The 24,007-nt window shown below is 43.1% G+C and overlaps 1 protein-coding gene across 5 annotated transcripts in view; it reads left to right on the forward strand.

The window, feature by feature from the left end:
- The window catches only part of ASTN2 (astrotactin 2), a 909,948-nt gene that overhangs the window by 704,924 nt on the left and 181,017 nt on the right, over nt 1-24,007 (forward strand). For all 5 annotated transcript variants that reach the window (XM_061200030.1, XM_061200026.1, XM_061200028.1 and 2 more), the window contains exon 17: nt 17,407-17,672. In XM_061200030.1, the coding sequence (XP_061056013.1) occupies nt 17,407-17,672 (266 nt within the window). The remainder of the gene's footprint in view (nt 1-17,406; nt 17,673-24,007) is intronic.

A 24,007-nucleotide genomic window follows, 5' to 3' on the forward strand; every position in this document is an offset into this window, starting at 1 on the left:
ATCAGTTTGCTTGGGCTGTTGTAACAAAGTGTCACAGACTGGGTGTTTTAAAACAGAGAAATTTATTCCCTCACAGTTCTGGAGGCTAGAAGTCTGAAATCAAGGTGGCAGTGGGGCAAGGCTTTCTCTGAAATCTCTAGGGAGGATCCTTACTTCCTTCTTCCAGCTTTGGGTGGCCCCAGGTGTTCCTTGGTTTACGGTAGCATAACTCCAATCTCTGCCTTCGGCTTCACATGGTCATTTTCTCCCTGTATGTCTCTGTCTTTCCATGGCATTCTCATCTCTTTGTGTGTCTGTGTCGACTGAAAAAAATGCATAACCTAAAAGTTGAGAATTATATTTTATTTGGCGGACAATCTGGGGACTTAAGCCCAGAAGACAGCCTCTCAGCTCTATGGGACTGCTCCCAAGAGGTAAGGGAGGAGCCAGGGTATGTAGGAGAGAATGTAGGAGTTTTGCAACCAAAACCAGGTAATCTGAACATCAAAAGATTACTGTTAGTTAAAGAAAACCAGACTTTTCAAGTTAATGAATTTAGTGCTTTTTTTATTTATGAGAAGATGCAAGAGTCTGGGCTGATTGAAATCATTCCTTTGATATGCACCTTAACTATCTGGGGCCAGTATCCTGCTTTTCTCCATCCTGAATCCCCTCAGGGTGCACAGGTGGGGGTTTCTTCAGTGGCTGCTGGCTTGATGGCTGCAACATTCTTTGTCTCCTGATATGGCAGGCAACATTTTGCATCCGTACCTGTGTCTTCTTTTAAGGACACCGGTCCTATTAGATTATGACCTCTATGTTACCCAATTAAAATTCCAGTATGACTTCATCTTAACTAATTGCATCTGCAACGACCCTATTTTTAAATAGAGTCACATACTGACATACTGGGGGTTAGGATTTCAGCATATCTTTTGGGGGACACAGTTCAACTGATAACGTCCCCCTATCAGCTAAGCATTGTTTTCTCCCTTTACAAATAAGATCTGTAGTTTAACCTCTCTTTCATTCCCTTTAAAATGGTGATAACAACAGCTAATTCACAACATCGTTGGGAGCAGAATAAGATATGGGTGTTAAGCACTTACATATTAGGATATTGCCTAACATGCAGTAATGTCCATTGCATTGCATTTATTAGTATTAAGTTTGCTTATTAAGTCCACCATTGTGTGGTAGAGGGCTTCAGAGTCAGACAAACCTGGGTTGGAACCCCAGTTCCACCCACCTGGAAGGTTTGGGGAATAGATTAGAAGATGATTCGAAGTAATGCTTAGTAACTTGTTGCAGCTGACAAGCTGTGTAACCTTGGACAGCTTAATTAGCCTTCTGTACTTCACTTTCCACCCCTGCAAAATGGGAATAATAGTAGTTATCTACCTCATAGTAATGTTGTAAATTTTAGATGATTTAATCTAGTTTTTAGAGCACTTCCTGGAAAAGTGCTCTATGAATGATAGCTATTAGTGTCATTATTATTATTATTTTGACAAAAATGTTCTCTTTTCCTTCTCATATTAGCAGCTGAATTCTGAGAAGATAAAGGTCTTGTTTATGGAGAATAGGATAGAAAATCTAAGGAGTTAAAACTCGAATGCATCCTAACCAAATTTGTCTGAGTCTGGAGATTTATAACTGCTAGCATTTCCATGAAATAATAGAAAATGATATCTGTCTATCTGTATTACTTATCTATCACGGAATAACAAATTACCCCCAAACTTTGTGGTTTAAAACAACACGCATTTCTTATCTCACAGGTTCTGTGAGTCAGGAATCTGAGCGCACCTTAGCTAGGTCTTCTACTTCATGGTCTCTCACGAGGCTGCAATCAAGTTATTGGCCAGGGCTGGGGTCTCCCCTGAAAGTTTCAGGAAGGAGCGGTTTCCAAGATCACTTAGGTTGTTGTTGGCAGGTTTCAGTTCTTAAGGGGCTGTCGGACTGAAGGCTTCATTTCTTTGCTGGCTTTTGGCTGGAAACTGCCCTCAGGTCCTTGCCACAGGAGCTATTCCAGGACAGCTTGTTTCAGCAAAACCAGCAAGAGAGAGGTCACAGCCTTTTGTCTGTTGGTTAAAAGCAAGTTACTCAAGTGGAAGAGATTATAACAGACAGTGTGTATCAGGAGGTAAGATCATCACAGGCTGGTTTCGAGGCTCCATCCCTCCCACCCACCTTCCCCCTCTCCCTCTCCCCACTTCCTCCCTCCTTTCTCTTCTCCCTCCCTTGGTCTTTCATGCTGCTTGTGTACATATCTATGTACATCTTACATAGATATCTTATCTTACATCTGTCTGTCATTTGTCTACTTTCTGTTGAAACTCTGACTCCAATCTCTGTATGTCATACTCAATCCCTGTGGGTTTCTCAACCTAGCCTATACTTGATACTTAGTAAGTGCTCAGTAAATGTTTGAATTCTATTTAAATTTACAGCATAAAAGAGAATTTTTTAAAGTCAACTTTATCCATCACCTAATATAACCATTATATTGATTATATTTATGTAAATACTTACCAAGTTTCCTTTTAGTCTGTTCATGCATACTTGTGACCATGCTGGGTCTCCAACATTTTTTTTTTTAATAAATATAAGGTTTTATCTTTTACTTTATGGAAAAATGTTTGAAATCATATTTTTCTGGCCTTTATGGTTGTCAAACTGGCTATAAGAATTTGTCAAGTTGAAAGCTCATCTTTAAACATTTAACCATCACAAATAAAACTGCATAAATGTCCTTAGTGCTTTCTTTTGTTTGATTTATTTCCTTGTGCTGATATGGAAACAGCTGGTTTAGGATTTTTAATTTTTATTTCAATATCATCACATTTACGTGCATTGGCCAGATCCAGTTTGTAGTGGTTTGAACTAGTGTGGATAGTCAAAGTGTTAACGAACCTAACTTGGGTCCGCTTGACCACAGGCAGTAAAGCCAATCTACTGACGCTGGGTTGTGGTGAAGCAAAGTGCAGCGTTTATTTCAGGGCACCAAGCAAAGGGTCCAGGTAGTTAGTGCTCAGAAGGCCCAAACTCCCCAGTGGGTTTCAGGGAAAGGTTTTTAAAGAAAGGGTGAAGGAGGGGGCTATGGGGTGTGTGATCAGCTTGTGGACAGTTTTCTAATTGGTTGGTGGTGAGGTAATCGGGAGTCAACATCATCAGCCTTCTGGTTCCAACCCACCTGGGATCTCTGTGCTTCTGGGCAGCATATCGTTAACTCGTTCCACCTGGTGGGGGTTTCAGTGTCTGCAGAACAGCTCAAAGGATACGGCTCAGAATATTATCTGTAGACCTTGAGGAGGAACTAAAAGTACTGGACTTTGTTTAATGGCTAAATTATTATTATTTTGTCTTGCTTGGCTGTTTTCCTTTCTTTCTGCATTTTCTCACTTCTCTGATTAAATTTCCTCTTTGGAACTCGGAGAAGGCCTTAGGAGGCTAAAATTTTTATACAGATAAGAGGCAGGTGGAGGACATGGCGGGGTGGGGATGGAGTGGTGTCAGTTTTGGGAAGGCCCCGTAGGATCCTGCCTGGTTACAAAAGGTCAGCGGTAATCAGACACTGACTGAGTAGAGACTCGGTAAACGTTAGTGGCATTGAAGGCTTGCTCAGAGAACATTCCCTGTGCAGTGGCACCAACCTCAACTCGACTCAATGCGAAGTGAGGGCTACTGGAAGCTTTGCCATGTGCTTCATTTCTCCTAAGCCCCACATATCAACCTCAGTCCAGATCTCCTGCCCTCTTGGCTCCAGGATTTCAGCAGCTTTCTCTTTATCGTGGCTACCATTACCCTGTCCATCCATCGGTGTTTTTTTGTTGTTGTTGTTTTGCCCGCACCACGCACCTTGCGGGATCTTAGTTCCTGGACCAGGGATTGAACCCAGGCCCTCGACAGTGAAAGCATGGAGTCCTAACCGCTGGACCGCCAGGGAATTCCCAGTTGATGTCTTTTAGGACTGGATGGCAGCAGACTAAGAGACAGTCTCCTTTCCCCAACAGGCCTCACCACCTTTACCCACATATTCTTTTCATGTCACTGCTATCCATTATTCTAATTTAGTTTTCCAAAAGTAGGCAAATATTATTGCTTTTTTAAAAAATTGATATATAGTTATTTATAATGCATAAAATTGCATTATATATTCTAAATTGCATTTAGAGGATACTGAAAATAAAGATTTTTTTTCCCCATATACAAATTTATAGACCATTGAATTCTATCCATGGGCTTAAGAAGCCCTGGCTGAAGTATACAGGCTGTCCCATGTACTTCCTATGGCATATATCAAAGGCACTTAATGTCTGATTTTTACTTTTAGTGAAGTTAAAGTTGATCAGCAGGTTCAGGTGCAGCGAGTCTGATCCATTCATTAGAATATCTCCCGTCAGCCTTTCTACTAATGGTTTTAGCATTCATCAATGATAGCTGTCTATATCTATTATTTTATTAGCGATTACAAAATGGTAATTTTCTAATTCTGTCATTCTTCCTGCCTGTATTAAATGCAATATTTCCATAAAGTAAATTGTGGTTACCCTGAAATCCAGTTCATGATAAAATCTTGACTGCTACTTGATTCTTTTACCAGTTTTCAGAATAATGAGCTGGTCTCTTAGCCATCCCCAGTGATGAGCAACGAGCTTTTGTTTGTTTGTTTTTTCCAGTTTGAGTTTTGGCTTTGGCTTTGGTTTTGGGTTTGATTTGAGGAATGTTATGAATTATAGGAAATTTGTTTATCTGATCCATTTTAATCAATCACAGCCATTGTTCACTTTGTTCAACGTTAGGCCAGTGTGAGCCCCTCTAAACTGGTCTCCCTGTCCTTTTGAAATGACCACATTGGTCTTTGGCAGCTATCTCGCTTTTGGGCACAGCAAGACTTCCCAGGCTCAGCTTGTACCATACCTATCCCAGACTTGGAATAAGGAATTTTTCCAAGAATCTTTTGTTCCTTTTAGGGGAAGATGATATTTAAAAACAAGAGTCTGGGTATTAAGGGTATTTATTGCTGTTAGGTTACCATTACTTCTAGGCTTTTTCAGTGGACAGAGCTATGAAATGTTTTTTTTTTTTTTTAAAGAGAAAAGCAAATCATTCTATGATTTCCAATAGAAATTTCAAGGTACAGAATTTTTCTCAACTTCTTTGACTTTATAAACGTAAGAGACAAACAATTCAGGAATAATCTTAGTTCCTAATGACGGTAACATGGTGGCTTGTCTGCTATAGCCCACAGTATACACACAATAGTTTCAAAACAGCAATACCAGTATTACAACTAGCAGTAAGTCCATTAAATCTAGTTTAAGATTTATTTGCAGAACATTTTTTTTTTCTTTGGACTGTTTCTCCCTAAGCATGTAAAATCAAAATACTGCATTTTAAAGCCTTTCAACATAATTATTTTCTCTGTGTAGTTATGCCAACACTTTGATATATAGCTGGATATATACATTTAAAGTTTGCATATAATTTGTAGAGATTGTATTGTCTTTCTTTTTTTAAAAAAATGATTTATTTTTTGGCTGCGTTGGGTCTTCGTTGCTGTGCGCGGGCTTTCTCTAGTTGTGGCGAACGGGGGCTACTCTTCGTTGCGGTGCGTGGGCTTCTCATTGCGGTGGCTTCTCTTGTTGCGGGGCACTGGCTCTAGGCACGCAGGCTTCAATAGTTGTGGCTCGCGGGCTCAGTAGTTGTGTCATGCGGGCTCTAGAGCGCAGGCTCAGTAGTCATGGCGCACGGGCTTAGCTGCTCCACGGCATGTGGGATCTTCCCGGACCAGGGCTCGAACCCGTGTCCCCTGCATTGGCGGGTGGATTCTTAACCACTGTGCCACCAGGGAATTCCCTGTCTTTCTTTTTTGATTAAAAAATATTCTGTAAAAATTTGATGTGGTTCCAAAGCTAAAACTTATAAAACAAGATTCACTAAAAAAATTCTGGCTTCAATTTTTGTTCTCTTGACCCTATCTGCTCAATCCCCCACTAGGTAACCATTTTTATTAGTTTTGGTTAATTGTTTCAGTGTTTCTTAATAGGTATTATACATATTATATCTAACTCTTTACATATAGGTAGATAGGATATAGATAGATATAATATGATTACATCTTTTTGTATGTATGTGTCTATACTCCCTCTTCTTTCTTATACAAAAGAAAGCACTATAAATACTGTTCTGTATTTTCCATTTAATAAAACGTATTATGATTACTCCATATCACATATAAAGATTGCCCCAGTTCCTGTTAAGAATATAGACTCCACTGTGTGGATGCACCCTAGTCTTTTAACTAATTCTCTATTTATTGTCCATAAATTATTATTTAAGGGTCATGCTGTTTATCACTATGATGTAATGGGCAGAAGCGACAGAAATTGTACATTTGATTTTCAGAATTTATAACCTGAATCTCCAGCAACATAACATAGTGGAGGCAGTTTAAGATAGTGGGAACGTATTTAGAAGTAGGATAAGTCAAATTAGAAGTCTAATTCTCCCTGATTTCACCTCTCTGAGCTTCCATTTCCTCAACTTTAAAATACGATAATGCAACCAGACTCTCATTGTTATGATTTATACAGAACAAACGAGACAACGTATGCAAGACAAATAACAGTACCTCTGGCCTGGAATATGTGCATGTAAAATCATAGCTATTATTAATATTAATTTTACTGATTTTCTCAGCGATATGACAGAGAATCCCATATGGGTCTCAATCCTTTAATTTTTTTTTTTAATCTTTATTAGAGTATAGTTGCTTTACATTTAATTTAAATTTTTTTTTAATTTAATTTTTTATTTTTGGCTGTGTTGGGTCTGCATTGTTGCGTGCAGGCTTTCTCTAGTTGTGGCGAGCAGGGGCTACTCTTCGTCATGGTGCGTGGGCTTTTCACTGCGGTGGCTTCTCTTGTTGTGGAGCACGGGCTCTAGGCGTTTGGGCTTCAGTAGTTGTGGCTCGCGGACGCTAGAGTGCAGGCTCAGTAGTTGTGGTGCACGGGCTTAGTTGCTGTACGGCATGTGGGATCTTCCCGGACCAGGGATCGAACCCGTGTCCCCTGCATTGGCAGGTGGATTCCTAACCACTTCGCCACCAGGGAAGTCCCTCAGTCTTTATTTTTATTTTATTTCTATTTTCATTTAATTTGATCTTTTGATGGGTAGGCTCATTAGTCCCTTTTCCTGTCCCTAGAAGCACAGCTACGGGGAAGAGGGAAGCTAATGGGAGAAGTAACTCACCCTGAACATGTTCTCCAAAAGCATTGCCTATCAACATGTTTAAAGGTGACCTTTTAACCTGAGTATTGTTAAGATTTCAGTGAATATGAAGACTTAGAAGTGTGACAGCAAAACCCCTAAGAAAGTGGTCAGAGGGTGGCAGTTTCTTTTCTGATGGCACCAAAGCCTCCAACTGAGCCATCCCAAGTTCATACCCTCCCTGACGTTTGAACCTGGCAACCTCTCACCAGCCCCAGGTGGCCTGGTTTGTCTTGTTGGCCTGCTTTGCTGCCTCAAGGTCCTGTCTAAGTAGGATCTGGGAGTCTTCATCTCAAGCAGGCCATTAGCATCTCAGAGGCCTCTCGCTCCCTAAATCCTGTCTAGGAATGATTCCTTCTGGGCATCTCCTCCTTGATCCCTAGTCTAAGAAGCTACTGGAAGGAGGGGTAAGGAATTGAGGAGGAACTCATTTTGGAATCCTTCCTCAAGGGGATAAGTTTTGAGTAGAGTTTTTAAGAAAGAGGAGGAATGGGATCCCAGGGAAGAGAAAGCAGGCTTCTTATTAATGATGCTTCTGCGCTTCATCAGACAGAAAAGAGGCTTTGAAGTCAAAGCCTGAATGCCTAATGGCCTTTGGCTGCAGTGTGTCACCTCTCAGAACCTCTGTTTCCTTGGTTGTAAAATATGGTTATAAAAATTGTAATATTCCTAGTCCAAAGCACTGTTGTGAGGATTCAGTGAGATTTCCAGTGTCTTGTGTTTGGCAAAGAATAGAAGCTCAGGAAATGTGAATTTCCTTTCTACCCTCTCCCCTTTTCAAGCACTTGTCCCACCACATCTTAAAAATGAAAAGAGGTTGTTATAATAATACTAGTAATAGTAAGAACGGAAATCTCTGGAGAGGCACAGGCGTACATTATCTAAATTCTTACAGTAACTTTTATTATTGGTGATAATAGCCTTATTTTATGCATAAACAAGCAGAGGTTCCAAGAGAGGAAGTAGCTTGTCCATGGTCACACCCAAGGCCTTAGCTAGCCCATAAGTCACATTTTGCATGAATTAGGAAATGGTGCTCCTCTGCTTGGATTCAACCCCGTGGGTACAGGCATGGCCAGTGGAGCTGAGACAGGATTCAGCCCCGCACTCACCCCCTTGCCTTGTCACTGTCGTGCAGTACACAACTCGCATAACTGTACACAGAAGCTCTGGTCAAATGCATAGTTTTGATCAAACTGAAATTCAAACCCAGATCTGACCGACATTCAGACCACATCCTTTTCAACGCTACCTGGGAGTCCATCTCTTCCTGTTTCCTTTAATATCCTGCTCCATTGTTTATCTCTTCTCTCTGCCTTATCTCCGTCTCTCCCCTTTCCTTCTCTTATGGCTTTTCCTTCCTAGCTGATACACTCCATCAAATCTCTGCACTTAAGTACCGGTAGGATTGAAACAAATCATTATTCATAATATCACCCCCACCCTATACCTAGCTCCAAACCTGGCACTGGTAGGCCTTCTAAGTAATGCTTGTTCAGAACCCCTGTAGTCATCACGCTAGGCTTCCTTGTATCATAGCTAAGCCTTTACTCTCCTTCTTGTTGCCCTCGGTGCCTAGCAAGTTGCTTTGCCCGCAGTAATCATGCTTTGGCATGAAAGAACTAAGATTTTTCCCAAGAGCAATTGTCTTAAGCAGGCACTAGAGGGCAGCAGAAGATCACACATGGCCTTTCGTTCACCTTCCCGTTACTGGCCACAGCCCACCTTGTCTCAAGAGGCAGGAGTAAATGATACACTGCAATGCTGACTGCTCCCTGAACAGCAAGAGCCATGTAAGTCAGGGGGAGGTGGGGGCTGAGCATGCCTTAGTCTGTGGGAAGAACCACTTTTGGGCCCACTGAGCTGCACTGGGATTCTTCACTCTGCCCCTTACTTTAGGGCAAATAATACAGCAGGACCACATGGCTATTTTTGTGCTTTTTAAAAATATTAAAGTAATTCTAATTTGCAAACAAAAGACATCAGCCACTACTGGGCTACTGGGCATTAGCCAGGGATCCCTCTCCCTGCCCCACAGAGAATATGACCTTCCTCAGAGATTGACCTGCTGTCACTTGAAACAAGTATCCTCTCGTAGGTTATACTCTGTCACTCTGAGTCTCAGTTCCCTCCTCTGTAAATGGAGACAACAGTTTCTACTTTGTAGGATGATAGCAAGGACTATATGAGATTATAGATGCTGCATCTCTCCTTTGATGCTCAGAGCAGTTCAATGGGGAATTAGTGTCCTCATTTTACAAATGAGAAAACTAAGATTAGAGAGGTGAGGTGACTTACCCAGAATTCAGAATCAGGTAGTCTGACTTAATAGCTTTGGACTTAAGCTTTCAATTCTACCCTTGTCTACTATGTTCCACCAGGTAGGAAGCGGATAGTTTAAGGAGATTCCTGACAGTGTGGTTAAAGCACCAGCAGGTTACAAGGGAAGCTTTACAGATTCAGACGTGCACAAGAGTGAATAATGCTGAGCTGAAGGCCAAGCACTGGAACAAACGACCCCTGACAATGCGCCTGACACCCTAGAATCTATAAATTCTTCATTGAGTTCTGTTTCTCATTTATCCTCGAAATAATACAAGGTTTAGGTACTAGCATTGTTGACATTTTACAGATGAGAAAATGGAGCCTCAGGGAGGTTAAATGACTTGTCCAAGGTTATCCAGCTGGAAATGGAAAAGCTGGAATTTAAACCCAAGCAAGCCACTGTCCTATAGCTTCCCTTCTGCAGTTTGGCATATTACTTGTGTATTTAGGGAGGAAGCTGCAAATCAGGTTAGAACAGGAGATCAGTTGTCCTAGGATTTGGCAGTTCTGTAGACCTGTCCTCTTTTTAGAGTCTCCACTGTTGCTTCCCCTTCCATTCCTCAAACATGCACAACACACACACACACACACACACACACACACACACTCGGACATACACGCCTTAATCAGAAAGCACTCAAGAATTCCCCACAGTTCCTGAGGGTGGGAGTTCACCTGCCTGAACTGTAGTTTGTTGGTTGATCTTAGCATGACCCCAAGTAGGGGCAGGCTTGAGTACTGCAGATAGGGTGTCCAAAAAGCACAAAGTGCATAGCTCTGGGTCTGGGTCTTATGATTAGAATGAGAATTGCAGTTTTTAGATGGCAAGCCAGTCTAGGTTCAACAGAGCTGCCCCATAATGGAACTGGAGGCCTAAAAAGGTAATGAGTTCTGTGTCATTAGAAGCATCCAAAAAGCAGTCGGAGGATCATTTGGCGGTGAATGAAACATTAGATGGAATTTCTGACCAGCTGACCTTTAAAGTACCTTTTACCTATGAGATCCCTTAGCCCATGGAAAGGGGTGGGGAGGCCTAGGGTTGTTGTCTGGGGGTGGCAGGAACGGGGAAGGCCCAAGTGTTTACAACAGGGATGACTTGTGCAAGAGTAAGAATTAGTGCTGACAATTTTTCGGCGAGAAATATGGACAATGAAAGGAGCGGTAGGACCAGGTGCAAAAAGCTAGACTAGTTATAAGCTCTGTGGTCTTGGGCAAATTGCTTTACTTCTCTGAGTTGTCATTTGCACATTAATAAAGTAAGGTTTCAGACTGTCTGCCTTTGGGGCTATGGTGATAAGATTGAGATAGTGGATTTGAAGTCTGATAAGGGTTACAGGAATAGAGGGGATTAAAGGAAAAAAAGAATCAGAGTACACATTCATCTGTTTATTTATTCAGATAGTCACCTGCAAACTGTCTGCATGACATCAGGCATTGAACTCTGTGCTGGGGATGCAAGCGGTCATTGAAAAAGGTCATAGTTCTTGCTCTTATGGAGCTCACAGTTTAGTTGGGGAGGCAGATATTAATTTAACATTAACTAAAATTTAAAATGTGATAAGCACTATAATGATGATGATGATGATGATGATGTAAACGGTTCAGTTGATAGTACAAATTGAGAATGATCAAAATATAGTTTATGAATATATGCATGTTCGAAAGTACATATCATAGTTGGTTCCCACACTCCTTTTAACATATTCACTGGATAACCTTCCTCTGCTCCTAGATGAAAATCTTAGCAAGCCACATCTAATCTATTATAACTTTTGTGGAACAGACAGTGCTATAGACATTTTAAATTGATAACACAGTTTCACATCAGGAATTAGGATGTCTAGTCCAAGATTTTAATCAAATCTCTAAATCTGACAAGTCAGATCTCCTCTCCCTCCCCAGTGGGGATGTTAGGAGGTGGGGCAAAGTTGGCCTTCGTTCTGTTTCTCTCCCTTGCTCTTCTTCTTCCTCTCCCTCTCCCTCTACAGTCAAAGCAGGAGGGAGGAATGGTAAGGATTAGGAAGGTCATACTTGCTCTGATACCCTTGTATCTGGCTCTGTGTTCTCGGGTCCTGGCAGGTTTTTAAAACCGACCCTCTCTCTTGGCGGGGTGGGGGGCGTTCTGTGGTTTTTCAGCAGTCCTTGTGGCCAGGGCCTTCTCCCAAGACCTGAGACGATGTAGCATCTCTGTGGCTGCCTATTGCGGATCCCCCTCCACTCTCTGTTTCTCTGGCTGCTCACCTTATGGAGACTCTCACCGTGGGGACCCCTCAACCTCTGTTGAAATTCCTCCTGGGTAAGACTCAAAACAGATCCAGCCCAGCTCTTTCTCTTATGTGACCCACATCTGGTCCGGGGGAAATACTCAAGCATTTTTCCCACTGGCAACCTCTGGGATTTGGGGCGAACCCCTATGCTGCCTCTTCTGCTCTGCTGCCACAGACCACTAGAACGTCTGCAGGTGGGGTATGACCCTAGTCCACTATCTTCCCTGTGGCCGAGAAAATGTAGCAATTTCTCCGGGAGGCACTCTTTTGAGGCTCCTTATCACAAAACTTGGGATTAGAAGGTAACGTGCTCTACATGACCCACCTGGGGTGCTGGGGACTCTGAACGTTAGGTAATAGCTGTCTCCAAAGCAAACCTCTCCTATATCCTTCCCGTCTACTCTCTGACCTCATTTTATCTCCTTGTTCTGGCTGAGGTTTCGAGAGTTATGAAACTAGTCAGGATTCATCTCCTTTGTAAATTCTGCGTATAGGGGCCTGGCTCTGGGATTTCAATTCTATTCTGTCTTGGTGTCTCAATAGAAATTTCAGTTTTAACATCTTGTTACAACAACAGCACAGCAATAATTAAAACAATCACAACAACACCACCGATAACAACTAGTATCGATTGAGTGCTAAACCTTTGCCGGGCACCTTATTTAATCCCTACAAGTAGTCTTTCAGGATGGCACTATTATTTATAAAGGGCACGCTGTTGATGCTGGAGTTTGACTGTCAGGCTGAGAAGTTCAGATTGCATAGCGCAGAAGTTCAGTCCTTGCCGATGCCATTTCAGCTGGCTACTTTCCCTTCGTTAAGGATATTTCTGTGGGTCCTTGAGTCAGGCTTCAGAGCAATTGCTTTCCTCCAAGAGGAGACAGTAACTCCGCCTAAGAAATGATCCCATTTCAGCAATTCCTGGGAGGCCATTGCTGTAATAAAGGCCATTCTTTATGATATAAAAGTCTCACCCTCTTCCCCCCGCCCCCATCCTTAGCGTTTCTAATTTGAGCCCCTCTGGTCCCTGTGGAGCCTTTAAATGCTTCAAGTGCAAACCTATTGCCAAAGCAAGCCTGTCTGACTCGGGACGCAGCGCCCTGCACTGTTGCCGAATATTGAACAAACATTCACGCAGCTTTGGCTCTCCCAGAAGCCCTTAGTCTGATGCCTTTGTTTTGTTTTCTGGATGAGGGCAAGCGGTGCCATCACCTCCTGCCGAAAAGCCCTGGCTGCCCTCCCAACAAGGAGTTGTCACTTCAACTGAGGCTTTTTTTTTTTTTTCTTTCTGGTGGCAACAAAATAATACCCAGCAGGAATTTGGGAGGAGAAAAAAGAGAGTTCAGTTGGCAGGTTCTCAAATGAATGGGTTGTAGTGTCATTGGAACTGAATTGGGCTTGAAACCAGACATGATCCTATTTTGGAAGCATTGTTCAGAGGGATGGGAAATGTGAACAGAGGATAAGTCTCTTCAAAAATGTTCTTTATCCTTGGCCTGTTAAGGACAGCCTGTTTTAACTAAACTCTCCCATCCCCTCAATGGCAAGGGCCTATGAGAACCTAGAGGAGGTCAGAGCAACTGGCAAATTGATCAGCTATTCATCTGTCAACCTTTCAACTGAGAGAGCTAATTTTACTTTGAGAAGAGCTTACCACTTGATTACAAGCCATCAATTAATTGTCAATCCTGAAATTCACAAATCTTCGCTCTTAGACTCATCAATGCTTTGATGAGATGGCACAGTGATCAGGGTATATAAATATACATGTATTCAAATATATTATTGAAAATCTTATTGAAAGCCTACTGTGTTCCAGGTAATACGTAAAGTGGATGGCAATCGACAGAACTAACACTGTCTCTGCCCTCATGGATCTTATAGTCTGGAGACATTAACAGGTGATACATAGAACAGGATGCTGTGAGGATCTTTAGTACGAAACCCTAATAGAGATTGGAGGCATGGGGATGGAGTTCAGGGAAGGCATTTCTGAGGACCTGGCCCCTGAACTAAGATATGAAGGGTCAGTGGGAGTGAGAGCCAGGAGAAGGCAGGGCCAGAGGGTGGGATGGGGAAAGCGTTCTGTGCAGAGAGAAGAGCACGTGCCAAGACTGAGAGAGAAAGGACAGGGTGTAGCCAAGAAACATAAAGGCCAGTGTAGCTGAAAGTAGGAGAATCGGGAGGAACAGGATGACAGATCAGACTGGAGAGGCAGACAGGTGGTCTAGATCGCATATTACCTATGTGCCATGGTAAGGATTTTGGTCTTCATCCTAAGAGCAGTGAAGTGCCATGGAAGAGTTTTAAGCAGGAGGAGAATATAGAGTTTGCCTTTTGAAAAGATGACTTTAGCCACAGAGTGAAGTTGGTTCAGAAGCAATTAGCTTTCGCAATTGTAGTATCTACAGAGGAATAATTAATGGAATGGCTAATGGTCTTCCCTGCTGTAACTCTCCTCCAGATCATAACTTAGGTATGACACAATCTTTATGAAAAGGATCGTTGTTAATAAATGCCTGGGACTTAGAGGTAAATCCCTTTTTCCATTTAGGTCTCAGGTTCCTCACTTGTTAAGCCGTGGGTTTGGACCAGATGATACCCAAGTGCCCTCCTTTTGCAAAACAAGCCCTTAAATTCAGCTTGAATTCTGTACTGCTACTAGAATTCAGTTTTCAGCCTGGACTATGGGCTTTTAACCCCATTTTTTTGAAATGATAGATTGTTAAAAAAAAAAAAAAAAGGATTTATTGGACAAAAGCAGACCAACAAAGATCAATGGCTCATTTTGTTGTTAAACAGATAGATCTTTAACCCAATGTCTATGAATGTCTGTTTGATCAAGGGAATTCTTACTCCCAGCACCATGTTACATATTTTTCCCAATTAAATTATGGCAAGGTGCTATGAGGGATGGGGCATCTGTGTTCTAAAAAATGAGATAACAAGAATAGTTTAGTTTAAGTGATGAATTGGTTAACAGACTGCTGAGGTCATGTGCTAAAAGGATCACTAACTCATCATGTGACCTTGGAAAGTCAATTTCCTTCTTTGGGACACAGTTTCCTCTCATTTTAAATGGGAGGGTTTTACCAGATTAGACTTTTCAAAGGTATGCTTTTTCAATAGTTTTCAAAAGATATTTTATGGAGAAAAGGTGCCCCACTCTATTTTTTCTCCTTGGAGGTTAATAATCCAAGTGTATTGATGGTCTATTGATTCCAAAGTTTTTCCTTTAACTAATCCATCATACTGCCACATTCCTGTGTAACCTCTCTCTGAAACTCAGTTTCCCCATCTATAGCAAGGGCTATAGAGCAGAGGTTTCCAAACCTTTTCTGTAAAGGGTCATATGGTAAATATTTTAGGCTTTGTGGGCCATAGAGTCTTTGTTGCAACTACTCAACTCTGGCATTTTAGCCATACACAATATATAAACAAATGAGGGACTGTGTTCCAATAAAACTTTATTTACAAAAACATGCAGAGGGCTGGATTTGACCCACAGACCATAGTTTAGTGAACTCTGGGTCACAGTGTGGGCTAACTGCTCCCTAATGTCCTCGCAGCTCTGACTTTCCCTGACCTTCTCCCCTGAAGAGTTATTCTCTCCCAAGTTGGAAGTCCCCCTTCTCCAAAATTTATCCCTCTGTCCTGAACTTCCAAAAGTCATCATCATCATCATCATCTTCTTTTGACATGTCTGTATATAAGACTGTCTCTGTCTCCCCAGCTGCTGAGATGCCTTCTTCACAGCTTTGTTTTGTTTATCTTAGTAACTACCCTTCTTTAATCCCTCTGAAAGATTGGTTAGCTGGAATTTGCCTTGTCTTCTTCCCCCAGAGCCTTTGATCTTGTGCTCATAAGTATTTGCTGACAGCCAGACAGAAAAGGTGGAGCCCAGATCCCAAGCCCGAGGGCCCAGAGAGTAATGAATGAAGACTGCGTTTATTTGTATTTCTAATTGGCAAGCCTATTTCCAGATCAGCTGCATGTCACTGCAAGCCGAGAGCAAAAGCAGGAGACAACCTTCTTTCTCCCAGGTCTCGGTGCCCAGGGCCCCTGTTTTCCACTGAGGCAGGAGCTTGCCCTGATTTCACCAGGCTTGGAAGAAACTGCCATCTGGACCAAGTTTTGTCCCTTAGTACAGGACCACCTTGTTTTGCCACTCAGCCTGTACATTGCACAACTTTGAGGACACCATTTACATCATCCGTGATGTAAATGGAACCCTCTGAGTTGTACAAATCACTTTTTCAAGCTTTGAGCCCTTTCTTCTTATGAAATCTTACACCGAAGGCCAGTCTATAAAAGAGATACAAGTGGAACAACTCTATTTGAAGCTGAGATGCAGGTTTAGAGTCCTGCCTGCTCAGTCTCCCTCTTGCCTTCTTCAAGCAGCTGCTGAGATGGCTGTTGGGATCCCTAGAATTCCTCAGATGAATTTTGGAGCCTCTAGACTAGATCATAAATGTTGTTCTAACCATTCACAGTTATATAATCTCTCTCTTGATACAAGTCTCAAGTATATCCCTAGCACCATGCTAGGCACTGAATACTGGGGGGACAGGAGTGGGAGACACGGCCCCTGGTCTCCCTGAACTGATTTTATGGTTGGAGAGGTCAACAGAAAATGAGCTTAACAAGATAGGGTCTTACAAACAGAAATACTTATCAGAGAAGAAGGGCTGGGGAAAGGAGGAAAGACTTCCTGAAGAGGGTCACATTGGAATGGAGCGCTCATGGGTGGTAAAGATTTGGAGAGGCAGAGGGGAAACATAGGGCAGGGTGAGCAAAGGCACAGAGGTGTGAAATGCCACTTGTAGGGATAAAGAAGGACAGCACAGAATGGGGCATGCATCATTCATGCACATGACAGCACACTGAGGAAAAGAAATTTGAATGAGGGAACAGATGAGCATGGAAAGAAAGGGGAAATAATGCCTTTTCCAGACAGGTCCATCTCCTTCTATCTCATTTACCAGTCATAACTGTTTCAGTTGTTATTGTTAACCACACATTGTAGAATTAATCACTGTAGGCTCTTGGACATTCAAAGACTTTCCCAAGGCAGCAGAGCTATTATCCAGCAGAAATGAGATTTAAACTGAAATTGACTTGACTCCAAAGCTTGTCTCTCACCCATTACATGGAACTGCATGAAAAATATAGGACTGGAACAAGTTTTTGAAAAAAAGGTAGAATTTATACAAATTAGCAGTAAACAAAAAAATTTCTTATTGGGAAAAATATGCTTGAATATTTACCTCTTACAAAGGTCCTTGAAGAATCCTCTAGTCCAACCTACTGACTTTAAATATAAAGAAAGTGAGGCCCAGAGAAAGCAAAGGGTTATTTAATATAAATGGTATAACAAGACACCATTCTTGTCTCTGAGCCCTCAGGTCAGTGCTCTTTCCAAAGCATCATGAAGGAACCACTCTATCATCTTTTTTCCCTTTCCAGTGGATGACTACCTCCTTAGCACATCGTAATGGGTTCAAGAGTCCGACCTTTTGAACAGTACTGAACAATACTGAACTTATATCTCTTTCTCCAGAGACCACGGAGTTGGGCAGCAAGAAGGAGCTCAAGTCCATGCCCTTCATCACCTACCTCTCAGGACTGCTGACGGCCCAGATGCTGTCTGACGACCAGCTCATCTCAGGTGTGGAGATCCGCTGTGAGGAGAAAGGCCGCTGTCCATCTACCTGCCACCTTTGCCGCCGACCGGGCAAGGAGCAGCTGAGCCCCACACCGGTGCTCCTGGAAATCAACCACGTGGTACCACTTTACACTCTCATCCAGGACAATGGCACCAAAGAGGTGAGGTCCCCTGACACAGCCACTAAGTCAAATCTAAGAACCAACCCTCCTACCTCCTGCCCTTGTGGGCCCTTTGTCCATCGGGATTGTCATCATCGTCATCAACAGCATGGTGAGGGCTAGCATTTATTGATCCCTTACCATGTTGTAAGCACGTATATAACTTGGTAACACTAGCTGCTGTAACTGACAAATTCTCAAATCTCAATGGCTTAGTACAATTGAGGTTATTTCTTGTTTGTGCAGAGTCCTAAATAGAAGTTTTTGATTGATGGGTGGCTTTACTCTGAGAAGTAGTTCAGGGTCCCAGCCTGTTCCATCTCGTGCTCCATGAATCTGATGCTTCCACGGCTGCTGTGGAAGAAGAAAGAACATGGAAGATTGCACATGAGAAGTTTAAACGGGCCACGCCTGAAAATGGCAAATTATCCTTTCAGCTCCTATTCTGCTAAGCTAGAATTCAGCCACTGGGCACACCTGTCTGCAGATGAAGACAGGGAAATGCATTCTATCTGTTCGCCTGGGTGAAGAAGCTATGGGTTTGGTGAAAACCTAGCAGCCTCTGCCTCTGTACTATACTTGGGTTATCTCATTTAATTTACCCTCCAGATCTATGATTTAGTTATAAATATTGAGTTGATTCATATGGAATTTCTGACATTTGACCATTTTTTAATTTATAAAAATGGCAATTCCATATGGTTCATCCTTTTCTCATGCCCACTTTACAAGTGAGGAAATGTAAGATGTTGAGTGATTTGCTCCATGCTGGTCTGCTCCAGAGCCTACATGCTTAATCATGAAATTATATCTCCTCTTTTTCCTCTTTCTATCTCTCTGACTTTCAATTATAGCATGTCAGGGCTTGAGAGGACTGTATGAATGATTTAGTTCACTGGTCTGCACACTTGTGTTCGTGGAACATTTATTCGAAATGTAATGTTCAGGAGCCCCAGTCCATAAAACTAGGAGTAGTGATGCCACTCCTTCAGTAAGGAAGAAGGCAGATAAAGCATCTCTACTTGGTCCCCACTCTTCCCTCTGCAACAACTTCTGGACAACCCTGGGCCTCCAAAGAAGGTAATCTGGTAGACCACTGACCAAGTCCAGTAGGATGCCATGGATTACGTGCCCCTCCCAAAGCATCCTCCTGGGCTGAGTAAGTGCCAGTGCATGGTGAGTGGTCAGCTAAGGCTTCATAGAGGACAGATCAGGGATGAGAATAAGGAAGTGAGGAGAGTATCATCAGAAGACCTGAGGCAGAAAAGAACATGGTCTGTACAAAGACCTATAGAAATTTCCCATGAGTAAGACCAAGAGATGGAGGGAGAGCAGATATGAGGCCAGAGGGGACAGAAAGCACCTGATTATTTAGGATACTATAAGCTAGGTCCTGGAGTTTGGACACTATCTGGAGGGCAGTGACATGCTGAAGATACATGGTTAGCAGGAAGCTGATAGGATTAGATTTGTGTGGCAGAAAGAGCCCTCTGGAAACAACCCAAATGACCATCAATGGGAGAGCATTTAAATAAGGTGTCGAATATGCATACAGTGGAACACTGTACTACAGCCAAGATGAATGAAGTATAGTGACACTTAATATGAGATTGATGAACATAATGTTAAATGAAGACAAGAAATCCCAAAGATACAGTTTATATAGCATGATACCCTTCCCTCTATTTTAAAACAGACACACACACACATACACGCATATCAAATACACTGCCTTTTAAAAATAAATACAGATGCAATAGAGAGTTTAAAAAAGGAATCAAGGAAATGATGAACGTAGGATTTAGGATGATGGTAATCTTGAGTCAAGCGAGGCAGGGTAATGGCACGAGGGAGCATTAGTTACATGATGGTAGTCAAGTTTCTAGCTGATGTTTGGGTGCTGGATTTGTGGGGCTTTATGAAAGTGCTAAAAGTAGCTAACCAGCTAACACTAACTGGATGAACACATAAAGCCTAACCATGCATGGTGCAGCAATGAGCTTGAGTCACGAGCCGTGCATCTCAAACCATCTAACTCTGCATCAGAGGTCCCCAGACCAACAACAGAAAAGCCAAGAGAGCCAAACGTGTATACATCTCCAAACCTCTGGTTTCAGGGTGAGAGTCAACTGTGGAATCGTAAGAGTGGCAGCAGGGAGACCCCTGAGGAGGCTATTGAAGCTTCCAGTAAATACCAAGGGTTGTCTGACCAGTGCCTTGTCAGTGCAGACAAAAAAAAGCAGCACGTCGGTAGCTCTCCAGGGTTTGGTGAGAGAAGCTATGAATATCCCTATTTACGGCTCTTTCTGGGCCACACTCTCCTCATCTTTGAGGTGGTTCGATACTAGCTAAGTCACAGGACTTTTTTTTTGTAATTTATTTTTATTTTTTATTTTTGGCTGCATTTGGTCTTTGTTGCTGTGCGCGGGCTTTCTCTAGTTGCAGCCAGTGGAGGCTACTCTCTGTTGCACCGTGCGGGCTTCTCATCGCAGTGGCTTCTCTTGTTGTGGAGCACGGGCTCTAGGCATGTGGGCTCAGTAGTTGTGGCTCACGGGCTCTAGAGCGCAGGCTCAGTAGTTGTGGTGCACGGGCTTAGTTGCTCTGTGGCATGTGGGATCTTTCTGGACCAGGGCTCGAACCCGTGTTCCCTGTACTGGCAGGCGGGTTCTTAACCACTGGGAAGCCCCAAGTCACAGGACTTTTATGATGTGTTCTTGGCACGTGTGGTGGCAAGGCGAGCTCTGGTTCCTTTCCTCTTTGCTTAGGAGTCAGGTTCCCCATGTCCAGATGCTATGCCAGCTTCCCTCAGCATCATCAGTTCTGGAAATGGGTCTTCCTGAGGCTGATTCACGTTCTCTCAGAGAAGCCCAGGAATGTGAAAGCGGTCACTAGATGTCACTGTTCTCCTTATGTGGCATCTGCTGCTTTTGAAGCACGAGTCCTTCCTTCGTTAATTCAGTATTTTTGAGCACCTACTACTTGCCATGTTCGGTGTCACGCCCCAAGAAGTGAAGAGTGGGACAAATGGACACAAATGGGCATGGTCTTTATCTTCGTGGAGTTTACAGACTTGTGGAGAAGACAGATATTATCGAAACACTCCCACCAAATAAGTGAGAACAAACTGTGCTGAGTACCAAGAGAAGTCCAGGCCTTTGGGTTAAAATCGGGTGACCGAGGGATTTGTGGGATCAAGGAAGGCTTCTTTAGGGAAATGACGTTGGAATTAGTTCTTGGGGGTCGGGTGCCTAAAGTGAAAGTGGAGGACTGGATTTGGGGGAGAGGAGGAGCCTGAGAGCATTCCAGGTCGAAGGCCTAGCTCCTGCAGAGACCTGAAGGATGTGCAAACGTGGCCCATTTCCCTGAGGCCGGGATGGGGAGCTCCATGGGCAATGCCGAGGAGAGGCGGTGGCCAGGCTAGGCAGAGCTCTGAAGGCTCTGGTGGTGAGGAGTTTGGCCCCTGATAGTGGGGAGCATAGAGGCATTAGAGCAGACAGGTAGGCGCTGTCTTCTCAGCTCCAAGCTCCTCTCCTCTAAGTTATACCTGCAAAGGAATGTTAGAGCTGCTTGACTAGTTTCTTCTCTCTCTCCCCAGCCCCCAAAGACAGGCCTGTTTAGAGTTTCACAGCAGCCTAGGGGCTGCTGTGCATTAGGCCTTTTCAAAGGAGCTAGGCTGTGGTAGGAGTGGGTAGGACAGGCCCAGTGCAGGTCTGGAAACGATCCTGGAGGAGGGGAGCGTGGCCCCTGAGAGAGGCTGGTGTGATGAGAAAGCAGCCACTTTCATCTTGGCCATCATTTGTTCCTCTGCCTCTTCCCCAAACCCCCATCACTTCTCCCAAGGCTTCTCCATCTCTGCGTTTCTTTGCAGTCAGAGGCAGGGACCACATGGATAAAACATAAAAGGGCCTTGGCCTGGAATCTGAGACACTGAGTCATAGTGAGGCTGGGGCAAGTCCTTTTTCCTCCCTGGGCCTCTCTTTTCCTACCTGAAAAAGCAGAGAGGTTGGGTGAGTTTCTTTCTGAGTTTCCTACAAGAGACTTTGCCAAAGTGGAATCAGATAGTGCAAGATCTGTGCTCCACTCAGGTTGAGTTGGGATCCTGCCTCAATCCCCTACTCCTGTGGAGTGTTGCTGAATGACCTCTCCAAACCTCAGTTTTTATGTCTATAAAATGGACTCTTGTGATCCCTACTTCATGGGGATCAGATGATAATGAATGTATAGTACCTGGCATGTAGCATGTAATGGGCTTATGTTTCCTATGATAATGATAAAAATGACGTTTGTCTAAACTGATTCCTTCCTTTTTCTGTGCTTCCTTTGGTATCTCCTCTTCTAGGTAGTACTCGATAACTTTGCAGATGCCCAAAGTGCTAAGGACATGACGTTCAGAGTAGGGTCTGCATTTTGTATGCAAGAGATTAACCTAAAAGGGCAGGTCACAAACGGAAGGATTTCAGGAGCATTTTTCTCACTTTATAAATATTACTGGAACTTGTACTTTATAGGAAAGGATACCATAGGTGGAATTACACATGAGTAAAAGGATTTCTTTCTGTAGACCTTCCAAAGCAGAATGGAACCATTCTTCTCTGTGAGAACACCTGTCTCCTTGAGTTATTTGAGATGCTAAGTCAACTGCTGAGTCCCACTATATGGCATGGTCAGGAAGTATCAGAGAGGGGGTGTGACTTGCCTAAGGTTTGTGGGACTGTTCAGGCCTCTGATTCTGGGCAAGGGCCAGGGTGTGCTCTTCATAGCCTTGGGGACCATTGGACACTAGCTCCTTTGGTGGTTGGGATATCCTTGGGTCCATCTCCTTGAATGCATGGGAAAGGATGATGCCTTCTGCCTCAGCTGGAAAGGAGCCTTTCATTACACTTTGTGCTGTGGTTCTGAATAAGCAAAGCAGGAAAAAAGTCTTAATGATGGAGAATTTGATTAATGCATTAATCTTCTCCCTCCACCTGTTAAATGACCCTTACACAGCCCAAAGCCACAGAGCTTAGCTAAGCACAACTAGTGCTTAAATGTACAAGACTGTGTGTGGTTATTAACTTAGCCTTTGGGTGAATAAGGAGAGGCTCCAAATGCAGGAGAAAAAATTGTGTCATGGTGAAGAGCCAGATTGAGCTGGATTTGAGTCCCATCTCTCCCGTTGATCGTCTGGGTGACCTTTCATTTTACTCATTTATAAAGTAGACATTACAGTATCTACCCCTATCCATTTTGGGGTTGGGAGTTTTCTTTGGAAGAACTGGGACACCTGGAATCTGTACCAGGTTCTGTCCTTGATTGTTATATGGCATTGGGCATGGATGCTTCTACTGTCTTGGTCTCTGTTTCCTTATCTGTATGACAAAAAGTATGGGCTAACTTTATCCCACAGTCCTTTTTGACAAATTTAGGGTCAGATCTAGGTTCTGCCCTGAAAATCAGGGAAATATTTTGATGTTGGATGAGGCACCTTGTGACCTGCAATTTATTTTCCATCCAAAGATATTACCAATTTTACTCCTTAAGTTAATATTGGGAAGAGAAAGATTCGCATATCTTATACTCCATCCCAATGACAAAGCATTTATGAGTAGAGATGGATATTAACATCATACCCTCTGTATTTTACAAATAGTAAAACTGAGACCTGGAGACAGGAATGACTTGCTGTAGGGCATACAGCCAAGTCTGAATTTGAAGTAGTCAGCCATGGCTTCTGACCTTGGAGATGTCTTTTGTCTCTCTCAGACTCAGTATCCTCATCTGCGAAATGGTGGTAACTTTCCGCATAGGGCTCTCATGTAGAAAAATTAAGAGACTGTTTGCTGGTGTTTTGAAGACTATAAAATACTCTGTAGATCTGGATGCTTTTTTTTTTTTTTTTTTTTTTTTCCTATTGCTCGGGTCCCCTGAATTCCAATAATGTGATATATTTTTTTTCTTTCCATGCTGCCCTAGGAAGAACCATGTGTAATTTTGGTCTTGTTGTGGTTTTCTAATATTCTAGCAGATCCTTTCCCTCTGCCAGAAAGATTTGTTTGCTCAATTTACACTTCTTGGCTCAAACTGAGAAGAGAATTCCAAATGACTGCTCTTTGAAAAGAAATTAACAGCCAAGATCATCCCCCCACCCCATTATTGCCACCACAGCCATGCCCACCACTGTGACCACTACCCTTATCATAACCACCATCACCACTGCTGCAGCAGCATCACCACCACGACCTCTCATTGGGTGTGTGTAGATACTGTGTGAGGGAAGATAATACAGAGGGAGACACGACACATTGTACCTTCAAGGACCTCACAGTCTAGGAGATGAGGCAGAAGAGCCACAT

The sequence above is a fragment of the Eubalaena glacialis genome, chromosome 9 (assembly GCF_028564815.1).
Source record: "Eubalaena glacialis isolate mEubGla1 chromosome 9, mEubGla1.1.hap2.+ XY, whole genome shotgun sequence".
NCBI lineage: Eukaryota > Metazoa > Chordata > Mammalia > Artiodactyla > Balaenidae > Eubalaena > Eubalaena glacialis.